This window comes from Cebus imitator, unplaced genomic scaffold (assembly GCF_001604975.1).
Source record: "Cebus imitator isolate Cc_AM_T3 unplaced genomic scaffold, Cebus_imitator-1.0 Scaffold457, whole genome shotgun sequence".
Taxonomy (NCBI): domain Eukaryota; kingdom Metazoa; phylum Chordata; class Mammalia; order Primates; family Cebidae; genus Cebus; species Cebus imitator.
The window spans coordinates 679,585-691,947 of NW_016107772.1; the positions used below are offsets into that span (position 1 = coordinate 679,585).

The window sequence follows — 12,363 nt, forward strand, 5'->3', positions numbered from 1 at the left end:
TTGAGATGGAGTCTTGCTCTTTTCGCCCAGGCTGGAGTGCAATGGCATGATCTTGGCTCACTGCAACCAACGCCTCACCAACGTTGTCAGTGTCTGTGAAGGAGAAAGCAGAGAGAAGCAACAGGACAACGATGGGCTTGAGAACAGCAGAACCCCAAAACATACAATTGGGATTCCCTAGACAGCATGGCAGGCCAATGTGAGGAGTGGCTGAAACTCGGGAGCAGTAGTGCCCTGCCTAAATGTGAGTGAAACAGGCCTGCAGAAGGTCTACAAGTCTGCAGAGTCTAGTCCCTGAGAGAACTCCCCTTTTGGGACAGTGCCCTACTCTGAGGAGAAACTGCTCAATAGAATCAAAATTGAGCATGATAGGGACAATGGAGCTCAAAAACCGAGTGGGGGAAGCTCAGCAAGCAAGCCACGTGTTTTTGCATTATACTACACTAAAGCAGCAGAGGTCTGGGAAGGTACAAAGGCCACCCTAAAGCATCCCTCCTTCCAAAGGGCCACATTAAAAATGACCAACAGACAGTGGCTTACGCCTGTAATCCCAGCACTTTGGGAGCCCAAGGTGGTGATTCACCAGAGGTCGGCAATTTGAGACCGTCCTGGCCAACACGGTGAAACCCAATCTCAACTAAAAATACAAAAATTAGCTGAGCATGGTGGCATATACCTGTAGTCCCAGCTACTTGGGAGGCTGAGGTAAGAGAATCACTTGAACCCGGGAGGTGGAGGTTGCAGTGAACCAAGGTGATGCCATTGCACTCCAGCCTGGGCAACAAGAGCGAAACTCCATCTCAAAACAAACAAACAAACAAAAAAAACAAAAAAAACCCCAAACAACAACAGAAAAGGGTAAGGGTGTCCCTCACTGTTAGAATAAGTTATACAAGAAAAATGGGATGAAAACGAGAACAGCCCTTTTTTTAAAAAAATTAATTTTATTAAATTTTTTAAAAAATTAATTAATTAATTTTTACCTTATTTATTTATTTATTATTATTATTATTTTTTGTAAAGATGGGGTTTCACCATGTTGGTCAGGCTGGTCTTGAACTCCTGACCTCAGGTGATCAGCCCACCTTGGCCTCCAAAGTGTTTGGATTACAGGCGTGAGCCACCTTGCCCGGCTGAGAACATCCCTGTAAGAAAATGAAAGCATGCCAGGAAGTTGCCTATAAAAATGAACCAGGACTGCTTCCGTGCTTCTGCTATTCCAAAACAAGCTAAAGGTATTAAGAAAATGACTCACTCAAGAACAATGTAAACAAGAATTAGAAAAATTCAGAAAAATGATAGAAATCAGGAAAAAAATAGAAATAAAAGAAGCATTTAGGAATTAAGGCTAAGCTAGACAGATTAGAGTGAATAACAACAAACAATAATGCTTTAAGATAAATAGAAGGTAAAATGAAGAAAAAAACTTTTAATTTTTTTTTTTTAGAGACAGGGTCTTGCTTTGTCACCAAGGCTAGAGGACTGTAGCACAATCATAGGTCTCTGCAGCCTCAACCTCCTGGGCTCAAGTGTTACTCCTTCCTCAGCCTCCTGAGTAGCTGAGACTACAGGTATGAGCCAGATAATATTTCATTAAAAAATTTTTTTTGTAGAGATGTGTTTTCACCACATTGCCCAGGCTGGTGTCAAACTCCTGAGCTCAAGCAATTCTCCTGCCTCAGCCTCCCAGTGAAGTTTTAAATGAAAAAACAGGCCTGGCACAGTGGCTTACACCTATAATCCCAACACTTAGGGAGGCCAAGGAGAGCAGATCACTTGAGATCAGGAGTTCAAAACCAGCTTGACCAACAGAGGGAAACCCTACCTCTACTAAAAATGCAACAATTAGCCAGGCACCATGGTGGGCGCCTGTAGTCTCAGCTACTCGGGAGACTGAGGCAGGAGAATTGCTTGAAGCAGGGAGGTGGAGGTTGTAGTGAGCTGAGATCATGCCACCGTAGACTAGCCTGGGCAATACAGCGAGACTCAAAAGGCAGGGCATGGTGGCTAATGCCTATAATTTCAGCATTTTGGGAGGCCAAGGCAGGCGGATCACTTGGGGTCAGGAGTTTGAGACATGTCTGGCCAACATGGTGAAACCCTGTCTCCACTAAAAATACAAAAATAGCTGGGTATGGTGGTAGGCACCTATAATCCCAGCTACTTGGGAGACTGAGGCAGGAGAATCACTTGAACCCAGGAGCCAGAGATTGCAGTGAGCTGAGATCATGCCACTGCACCCCAGCCTGGGTGATACAGCAAGACTCTGTCTCAAAAGAAAAAAAAAAAAAGAAAGAAAGAAAAGAAAAAGTGATTTAAGACAAAGCACAAAATATTGAAGATGGTCAAAATCCAATAGTAAAATAAGAGGAATCCCCAAAAAAGACTTTCGAAAAGGTTTGAAACTATAAGCTGAAAGAACATAATGCAGCCCCAGAACTATCACTGCTAAGATATGTTCTAATAAAATATTAAGACTTTAGGCTGGTACGATGGCTCATGTCTGTAATCCCAGCACTTTGGGAGGCTGAGGCAGACAGATCACCTGAGATCAGGAGTTCAAAACCAGCCTGGCCAACATGGCAAAACCCCATCTCTACCAAAAAAACAAAAATTAGCCAGGTGTGGTGGTGCAAGCACATAATATCAATGACTCAGGAGGCTGAGGCAGGTGAATCGTTTGAACCCAAGAGGCAGAGGTGGCAGTGAACTGAGATCGTGCCACTGCACTCCAGCCTGGGCAACACAGCAAGATGCCATATCAAAAAAACCCCTAAAAACTAACACACACACACACACACACACACACACACACACACACACACACACACATTTTATTTACAGAAATTTGTGGCTGGCCTGCAGTTAGTAATTTGCAGACTCCTGGTCTGACAGGAAGGAACATGCCCTCCTCTTTCCCTACTTCTCTTTCTATTAGCTGGTGCTATGATTTACATGTTTTTGTACCCTCCAAAAATTCATATTGGAATTTATTCCCCAATGCAACAGTATTGGAAGGTGTGGCCTTTAGGAGATAAGATTGAGTAATGAGGGCTTTGCCTTCATGAATTGGATTAAGTTCCCTTATAGAATGGCCTGATGGGGGAGTTCACTCCTTTTTTGCCCTTTAGCCACCATGAACACCCAGCGTTCCTTTCCCTGGAAAATGCAGTAACAAGCCACCCTCTTTTTTTTTTCTTTTTTTTTTTTCTGAAACAGAGTTTCACTCTTATTGCTCAGGCTGAGGAGCAATGGTGTGATCTCAGCTTACCACAGCCTCCACCTCCCGGGTTCAAGCAATTCTCCTGCCTCAGACTCCTGAGTAGCTGGGATTATGGGCATGTGCCACCACACCTGGCTAATTTTGTATTTTTAGCAGAGATGGGTTTCTCCATGTTGGTCAGGCTGGTCTCGAACTCCCAACCTCAGGTGATCTGCCCGCCTTGGTCTCCCAAAGAATTGGGATTACAGGCGTGATCCACCACATCTGGCCAAGCCACCCTCTTAAAAGCAGAGAGCGGAAATTTGCAATGTGAAGGAACTGTTCTGAACATTCTTCCTTGTGCATTTGGTGGGCTCAGCGTTTTTGTTTCCTATGATATCTGGTTAGTTCTGTCTTTCCAAAATTAGGGAATAATAAAATCTGCTGATGTTCAGTGTGGTATTTCTCAGGTTTACTTGACTATGTGGAAACACTTTCATACACCTTTTTACTGAAACCTGCAACACCCCAGTCACTCTGGAAGTCATCAATGGGGAAGAAATGAATGGAACCTTGGTGTTTTCCTTCCTCACAAAGAAAATTACAGATTTTGAGGAGACATGGAGGTAAGAGGGATTAATACTTGAAGAGTTAGTTATTTTGTAGAATTTTCTTCAATTTTAGTTTGTCTGATTTTATCTATGTTTTTTATTTATAATTATTTTTTGAGGCAGAGTCTTGCTCTGTCACCCAAGTTGGAGTGCAGTGGTGTGATCTCCATCTCCTGGGTTCAAGTGATTCTCCTGGCTCAGCCTCCCAAGTAGCTGGGATTACAGGTGTGTGCCACCACACCTGGCTAATTTTTGCATTTTCAGCAGATACAGGGTTTTAACCATGTTGGCCAGGCTGGTCTTGAGCTCCTGACCTCAGGTGATCCACCCACCTCGGCCTCCCAAAGTGCTTGGATTATAGACATAAGCCACTGTGTTCAGCCTTCTTTGTTATTTTATTTTATTTTTTTTGAGACAGGGTCTCACTCTGTCATCCAGGCTGGGGTGCAGTGTTGTGATCACAGCTCACTGCAGCCACAACCTCCCAGGCTGATCTTCCCATTTCAGCCTCTTGAGTAGCTTGGGCTATACAGGTGCATGCCACCACATTAGGCTAATTTTTAAAATTTTTTGTATAGATGGGGTGTCGCTATGTTGTCCAGGCTAGTCTCAAACTCCTGGGGTCAAGCAATCCTTCTGCCTCAGCCTCCCAACTTGCTGTGATTGCAAGCATGAGCCACCATGCCCAGGCTTGTTGGTTTTGTTTTTTGTCTTGCTCTGTAACCCACGCTGGAGTGACATGAACATGGCTTACAGCAGCCTTGATCTCTTGGGCTTGAGTGATCCTCTTGCTTCAGCCTCCCAAGTAGCTGAGACTGCAGGTGTCAGAGGCATGTGAACCAGAACAACTCCATCTTGAATGGGAGCTGGGTAAAATGAGGCTGAAACCTATGAGCTGCATTCCTATACAGTAAGAAATTCTAAGTCACAGGATGAGGTAGGAGGTTGGCACAAAATATAGGTCATAAAGACCTTGTGTGATATTGTGCTGTAGCTGGCCTAGAGCCAGAACCTGAGCAACGCCATTTTATAAGATAAAGCTGTGTTTGGCTTCTGTAAATAAAGCTGCTAGCTTGCTCTGAAAAATGCCCACTATGTAAAGCTACTTACCTTTTCTTATCAGTACCAGAATAAGCAGCCCAAGCTAATGCCATCTTGGCCCCTGTGACTTGTAATAAGTAACTAAGGTCTGTAATTTTCACCTTAACCAGATAATGTGTAAACTAACGTTTATCTTGCCTTCTGTAAACCACTTAAGTAACAATCAGAGTGACAAAAGTCCCCTGGCCCTTGGAATGTCCGGAGCCCCCCTCACCCTCGTCTCCGCCCAGGGGGTGATTTGCAGAATCCACTAGCCCTCGGAATGTCTGAAGCCCTTCATCCCCATCCCCGCTCCTCACCCTCTGGGTCCTAAAACCAGGATGTGGTTTTTCAGCTTAAAAACCCTGCTCTCCCTGAGTTCGACGCCACAGGTTGGAGAGACGTGAGTCCTCTGTGGTCGTTGGCATAATAAAGACCCTGCAATTTGGCATACTTTTGTCTTGGTGTATTTTCTATGCTCGGTCTAGTATAACACTTGCTGATAAAACAGGTTGCAGTAAAGGAGCTGGCCAAAACCCACCAAAATCAAAACGGCACGAATTTTCACTACTATACTCCCACCAGTGCCACGACAGTTTACAAATTCCATGGCAATGTCAGGAAGTTACCCCATAAGGTCTAAAAAGGGGAGGCATGAATAATCTACCCCTTGTTCAGCATATCAAGAAATAACCATAAAGATGGGCAACCAGGAGCCCTCGGGTCTGCGCTGTCTATGGAGTAGCCATTCTTTTATTCTTTTACTTTCTTAATAAACTTGTGGGCTGGGAGCAGTGGCTCACGCCTATAATCCCAGCACTTTGGGAGGCTGAGGCTGGTAGATCAGAAGGTCAGGAGTTCAAGACCAGCCTGGCCAAGATGGTGAAACCCCATCTCTACTAAAAATACAAAAATTAGCCAGGTGTTGTGGCAAGCACTTGTAATCCTAGCTACTCAGAAGGCTGAGGCAGAGAATTGCTTGAACTCGGGAGGTGGAGGTTGCAGTGAGCTGAGATCACGCCACTGTACTCCAGCCTGGGTAACAGAGTGAGACTCTGTCTCAAAAATAAAAACCAAAAATCCCCAAAAACTTGCTTTCACTTTGCACTGTGGATGCACCCTGAATTCTTTGTTGCACAAGATCCGAGAACTGTCTCTCAGGATCTGGATCCAGACTCCTTTCCTGTACACAGGCACTTGTCATCACGCCTGGCTAATTTTTGATTTTTTGTAGAGATGGGGTTTCACTCTGTTGCCCAGGCTGGTTTCAAACTCCTTGGCTTAAGGAATCCTCCCAACTCAGCCTCCCAAAGTGCTGGGATTGCTGGCATGAGCCACTGTGCCCAGGCTTGTTTGATATTTATGATTAGACTGAGGTAATGCATTTTTTAGAATGTTGTGGCAATATCACAGAAGTGATGTGCCTTTCTCAATGGATCCTAACAGTAGATACACAATGTCACTATGTTTTATACCTGGCGATGTTAACTTTGATCACTTGTTTAAAGTGGTGCCTGCCAGGATTCTCCACAGTAAACTATTTTTTCCTTTGTAATTACTAAACATTTTATTTTATTATTTTTTCCTTTTTCCTCGAAATTGGATGTCATAAATATTTCATTTTTATTTATTTTTTTGAGAGGGAGTCTTGCTCTGTAGCCACAGCTGGAGTGCAGTGGCACGATCTTGGCTCACTGCAAACCCTGCCTCCCGGGTTCAAGTGATTCTCCTGCCTCAGCCTCCCAAGTAGCTGGGACTACAGGTATGCACCATCACGCCTGGTTAATTTTTTTTTTTTTTTTGTTACGGAGTTGCCCTGTCACCCAGGCTGGAGTGCAATGGCGTAATCTCGGCTCACTGCAACCTCCGCCTGCTGGGTTCAAGCGATCCTCCTGCCTTAGCCTCCCCAGTAGCTGGGATTGCAGGTGCGCGCCACCAGGTCCGGCTAATTTTTTGTGTCTTTAGGAGACACAGGATTTCACCATGTTAGCCAGGCTGGTCTGGAACTCCTGACCTCGTGATCTGCCTGCCTCGACTTCCTAAAGTGCTGGGATTACAGGCGTGAGGCACCGCCCCAGCCTCATGCCCGGTTAATTTTTGTATTTGTAGTAGAGACGGGGTTTCACCATGTTGGCCAGGCTGGCTCGAACTCCTGATCTCAAGTGATCTGCCCGCCCTCGCCTCTCAAAGTGCTGGGATTCCAGGCGTGAACCACCGCGCCCGGCCTAATTACTAACCATTTTAGTAGAGATGTTTTGAAACTCTGCATATGTCCTGTTTTGGCTTCAAATGCTGCCTCCTAATTTTAGCATCCATCGGTGGATGTGCAGAAGGCCGATTTTCTCAGTCTGAGCAAAATTTCTCTGTCTCAAGGAGCAAAACAAACAGAATTATTGGACAGGAAGAATGGTAGGAGAGAGCAGAGACCTAGGCAAGGGTCGTTCCTGTAAAAATCAGGTAAGTGAAGCCTAATAATCAGTACACTCGCACTACAAATAGAAGGATGGCTCAGGCAGCTCTGAGAGGTTTGCAATTAGGCGCGGGACCGGCTTCCTGGTTGCCCTGGAGACGGGGTCCTTTCTCGTTGGGCGTCGCCATTTGTGTCACCAGTCCTTGCCCAATGAGCGGCTGCTTAGTGGCGGGAGGGCGGGGTAGCCTGGCGGAGCTCTGCTCGCCCTGGCGCTCTGCTCTTTCCGGTCATGGAGGCGCTCGCCGCCCGCTTGTTTTTGCTCCTGTGGCTTGGGGCCTGTGCGCCCGCGCCGGGCAGCGCCTCCTCCGAGGCACCCTCGCTGATCAACGAGGAGGTGAAGCGCACAGTGGACCTAAGCAGCCACCTGGCAAAGGTGACGGCCGAGGTGGTCCTGGCGCACCTGGGCAGCGGCTCCACGTCCCGAGCTACCTCTTTCCTTCTGGCTTTGGAGCCCGATCTCGAGGCTCGTCTGGCGCATCTGGGCGTGCAGGTGAGTGCGGGCGACCTTCAACGCCGCTCCCGGAGCTCTTCCCGCCAGTCCCGTGACTTGGCCCGCGCCCCTCTACGCTTCAGGAAATGCCGAGACCAGGGCGGCGGGTGGGGCGCCCGGGGTCCGTGGGATTGGCTCGGGGCCCGGGAGGAGCCGGGGTGGCCAGGGTCCCCAGCGCTTCAGCGGCCAGTGCGTGCCTGCCCTCCCGCCTAGGCCACGTCAGCGCTGGCTTGCCCCAGTCGGGCCACTGCTCACAAGGGCAGCCAGTTGGATCTGCGGCCGACTTGCCTCGGAGCTTGCCCGCACATGGGCTGTTCTCTGCATCGCTCGGGCGCCCTCCAGCCTATGGAAAGCACCTCCCTTCTGTAAGGGGAGCGCGGCGGCCACCCGGCCCGGTGCTATCGGGCGCCAGACTTCATTTCTCACGGCCTAACGCAGTGGCCCAAGTGGAGGACAAATAAATGAGTTAAAATGAATTTCATTCTCTTAATTCACTGTCTGGTCCGTTGTAGGCGCTTCTTTCTAGACATAGAGAATCACCAGAAATGTTAACAGGTTTCGCATTTTTAAGTTGGTAATCACTTGAAATCACTATGAATGTGATGCATTTCTTAAGGTTGCTAATGAATGCTTTCTAAATGTTAAAACTCTTTTTTTTTTTTTTTTGAGACGGAGTTTTGCTCTTGTTACCCAGGCTGGAGTGCAATGGCGCGATCTCGGCTCACCGCAACCTCCGCCTCCTGTGTTCAGGCAATTCTCCTGCCTCAGCCTCCTGAGTAGCTGGGATTACAGGCACGCGCCACCATGCCCAGCTAATTTTTTGTAGTTTTAGTAGAGGCGGGGTTTCACCATGTTGACCAGGATGGTCTCGATTTCTTGACCTCGTGATCCACCCGCCTCGGCCTCCCAAAGTGCTGGGATTACAGGCTTGAGCCACCGCGCCCGGCAAAACTCTTTTTAAAGTTAGTTTAAGAACTCCTGCATGTAATGTAAGTTATCTTATGCTGTACATAAAAGGAAAGTCCAATTCACTCCCTTCCCCCTACTGCCTCTCATTCTTAAACTTCGGCAAGAAATGCCTGTGTTTGCCTTAAATGCTTCCAGGTATTTTAGCGATCACTAAAGAAACTGTTGGATTTGGGGGTAGAGGGAATACACACATACAGAGATTTTCTTTTTTCTTTTTTTATTTTAATAAGACGGGTTTTCTTCATGTTGGTCAGGCTGGTCTTGAACTCCCGACCTCAGGTGATCCGCCTGCCTTGGCCTCCAAAGTGCTTGGATTACAGGCGTGAGCCACCACGTCTGGCCGAGATTTGCTTTTTATTACTATTGTTATTAAACAATTTTGTTAAATGATTACTTAATTATTTGTTGAGAGAATAGTCATTATAGTGTCACATTTCTTCTAAGCACACTTCATTCTTTGAATATAGAGCTATAAAACTGGATTTATAGAGATTACTTTTCTGAAATGACTCCTCTTTTCATGCCTGTCCATGATGAAATAAAGTTTTACTGAAAGGCTTATGGAAAGATAGATCAAAACTTCATGTAAATTTGCCCTGCCACCTTTGAATATCTTAAATATTAAATCCCATTCTTTATTGAAGCCAGTTGTGATTTAATGAGCTTGTTACAGTATAACTGGACCACAGCAGGAGCTCAGCTGTTCTGCCCTCATGCTCGTGAGCTAGGTTAATGTACTTATTTTATTTTATTTTATTATTATTTTTTTTTGAGACAGCGCCTTGCTCCACCCAGGCTGGAGGGCAGTGGTGGGATCTCAGCTCACTGCAACCTCCACCTCCCTGGTTCAAGCAGTTCTCTGCCTCAGCCTTCTGAGTGGCTGGGACTCACGCCCAGCTAATTTTTGTATTTTTAGTAGAGACGGGGGTTTCACCGTATTGGCCAGGCTGGTCTTGAACTCCTGATCTCATGATCCGCCCACTGTGGCCCTCCAAAGTGCTGGGATAACAGGTGTGAGCCACCATGCTGGGCCCTATCTTGTTTTTATTTTAATTTTTCTCCCAACTGTACTGAGGTGTCTACCAAAAAAAAAAATTGAAACTTTTCTATTACATCATTAAATACATTTCTATGAGTATGCTTATTTGAATGTAAATGAGGAAAAGCATCAAGAAAGAGATCTTTGAGAAGTATATTTGGAAGTGTAATCTTTATGTGTATGTGTGTGATTTGATCATTCAGGAAAGTGTTATGCATTTATAGAGGTTTAATGCCACTTTGTAAAAGTAAGTCTTTGACAATATTCCTGTGTTTCAGATGAAAAAAATTGTTAACTGAGAAATGAAAATTCAATCTTTACAAAGTTCTGATAGTTTGAGTACTTTAATGTGGATGTTCTAAAGCAGTTGGTTAATTGTTGACTCAAAATTTAGGTGCCAAAAGACAAGAAGAATAAACTGGCTTTTTCTGTTGTAGGTGAAGGGAGAAGATGAGGAAGAGAACAATTTGGAAGTACGTGAAACCAAAATTAAGGGTAAAAGGTAAGCCAACAAAGAATATATCTTGTCTCTTCTTGTTAAAGGTTATCATGTCAGGATTGCGATCATGTGGGATCATAAACTAGGAGAGTTGCTTAGGAAGTGCCTGCTGTATTGGAGGGTTTTCTTTGTTTGTTTTGTGGAGAGGAGGTGTAGCCATGTTGCCCAGGCTGGTCTTGAATTCCTGAGCTCAAGCGATCCTCCTGCCTCGGCCTCCCAAAGTGCTGGGACTACAGTTGTGAACCACTGTACCTGTCCTAGAGGATTTTTTTTTTCTTTCTTGAGACAGGGTCTGGCTCTGTTGCCCAGACTGCAGTACTATGGCACCGTGTTGACTCACTGCAACCTCTGCTTCCAGACTCAAATCTTCCTTCCACCTCAGCCTCCACAGTAGCTAGGACTAGAGGTGTGTGCCAGCATGCCTGGCTAGTGTGAGTGTGTTTGTGTATTTTTAGTAGAGACAGGGTTTTGCCATGTTGCTCAGGCTGGTCTTGAACTCCTGGCCTCAAGCAGTTATTTGCCTCCCAAAGTGCTGGGATTATAGGCGTGAGCCCATCATGCCCTACCAAGGATGTTGTAATTAATGTATGTGATTATAAGCAACATGCTGTAATATATTCTGGACTCATTTATGTCTTGTCATTACTAATGCTGAAATTGGATTCTGCTAAGGAGTGGCAGTTTGTTTTATAGGAAGAAAGTAGTTACTTTCCATGTCAGATCAGTTCTCCCTCCTGGTTCCACAGAGCATGTGAGAACTCTAAGCTGTTTGCTGTAGCAAGTATCTTCCTATCTATGGTTGGTTGCTGTTCTGTTTGCAAGGGGTAGACAACCTTCTCACTGGATCTCTCACCCCTAAGCCTTCAGGGCAAAGTGGCAACTTATTTGAAGGTCTTCTGTGAAGTCTGTGAAGGCTGAGTGAGTTTAAATTCGCATAGTTGTCTTCCCTGACCTCAGCACCTATCAAGGAGCCTGGAGCTTCTTATTTTATTTTATTTTATTTCATTATTATTATTTTTTAAAAGATGGGGTTTCACCTTGATGGCCAGGCTGGCCTTGAACTCCTGACCTCAGGTGATCCGCCCACTTTGGCCTCCCAAAGTGCTAAGATTACAGGTGTGAGCCACCGCACCTGGCCCAGAACTTCTTATTTATTTATTTTTTTTGGAGACAGAGTCTCACTCTGTTGCTCAGGCTGGAGTGCAGTGGCCCTGTCTCAGCTCACTGCAACATCTGCCTTCCAGGTTCAAGCGATTCTCCTGCCTCAGCCTCCTGACTAACGGGGATTATAGACATCTGCCAGTTTTTTGTATTTTTATTAGAGACGGGGTTTCACCATGTTGGCCAGGCTGGTCTTGAACTCCTGACCTCAGGTGATCCGCCTACCTCAGCCTTGCACAGTGCCAGGATTACAGGCCTAAACCACTATGCCCAGCCCTTTTTTCTTACGTATGAGTACATCATAACATTTCCTTTTTTTTTTTGGGAGATGAAGTCTCGGTCTGTCCCCCAGGATGGAGGACCAGATGCAATCTTGACTGACTGCAACCTCTGCCTCCCAGGCTTAAGTGATTCTCCTGCTTCAGCCTCCAGAGTAGCTAGGATTACAGGCATCCACTACCATGCCTGGCAAATTTTTATGTATTTTTAGTAGAGACAGGGTTTCACCATGTTGCCCAGGCTGGTTTCGAACTCCTGACCTCAGGTGATCTGCCCATCTTGGCCTCCCAGGGTTCTAGGATTACAGGCGTGAGCCACTGTGCTTGGCCACCTTTTTTGTTTTCCGTGTAATCTTCATAGTCATCTTTTGTTGTTACGTTTAATCCTCCTTGAATTAGCGTTCATGTACAACATCCTCTCAGGAGCCACATTTTAGTGCATGGTGATTATCTTGCTTTTTCCGTTACAGCCTCTGAGTGTATGAAATAGGCATCTCACCAGCCCTGAGGCTGTCAGATCTGAGAGTTAGCTTTAAACAAGTCGCTATTAAAACTGCTTTCTCT

At 45.9% G+C, this 12,363-nt stretch overlaps 1 protein-coding gene across 1 annotated transcript in view; it reads left to right on the forward strand.

The window, feature by feature from the left end:
• Nucleotides 1-7,496: 7,496 nt before the first annotated feature.
• The window catches only part of RPN1 (ribophorin I), a 21,750-nt gene continuing 16,883 nt past the window's right edge, over nt 7,497-12,363 (forward strand). The window contains exons 1-2 of the mRNA XM_017511923.2: nt 7,497-7,853; nt 10,299-10,363. Coding sequence (XP_017367412.1) covers nt 7,593-7,853; nt 10,299-10,363 — 326 coding nt within the window. The 5' untranslated portion in view covers nt 7,497-7,592. The remainder of the gene's footprint in view (nt 7,854-10,298; nt 10,364-12,363) is intronic.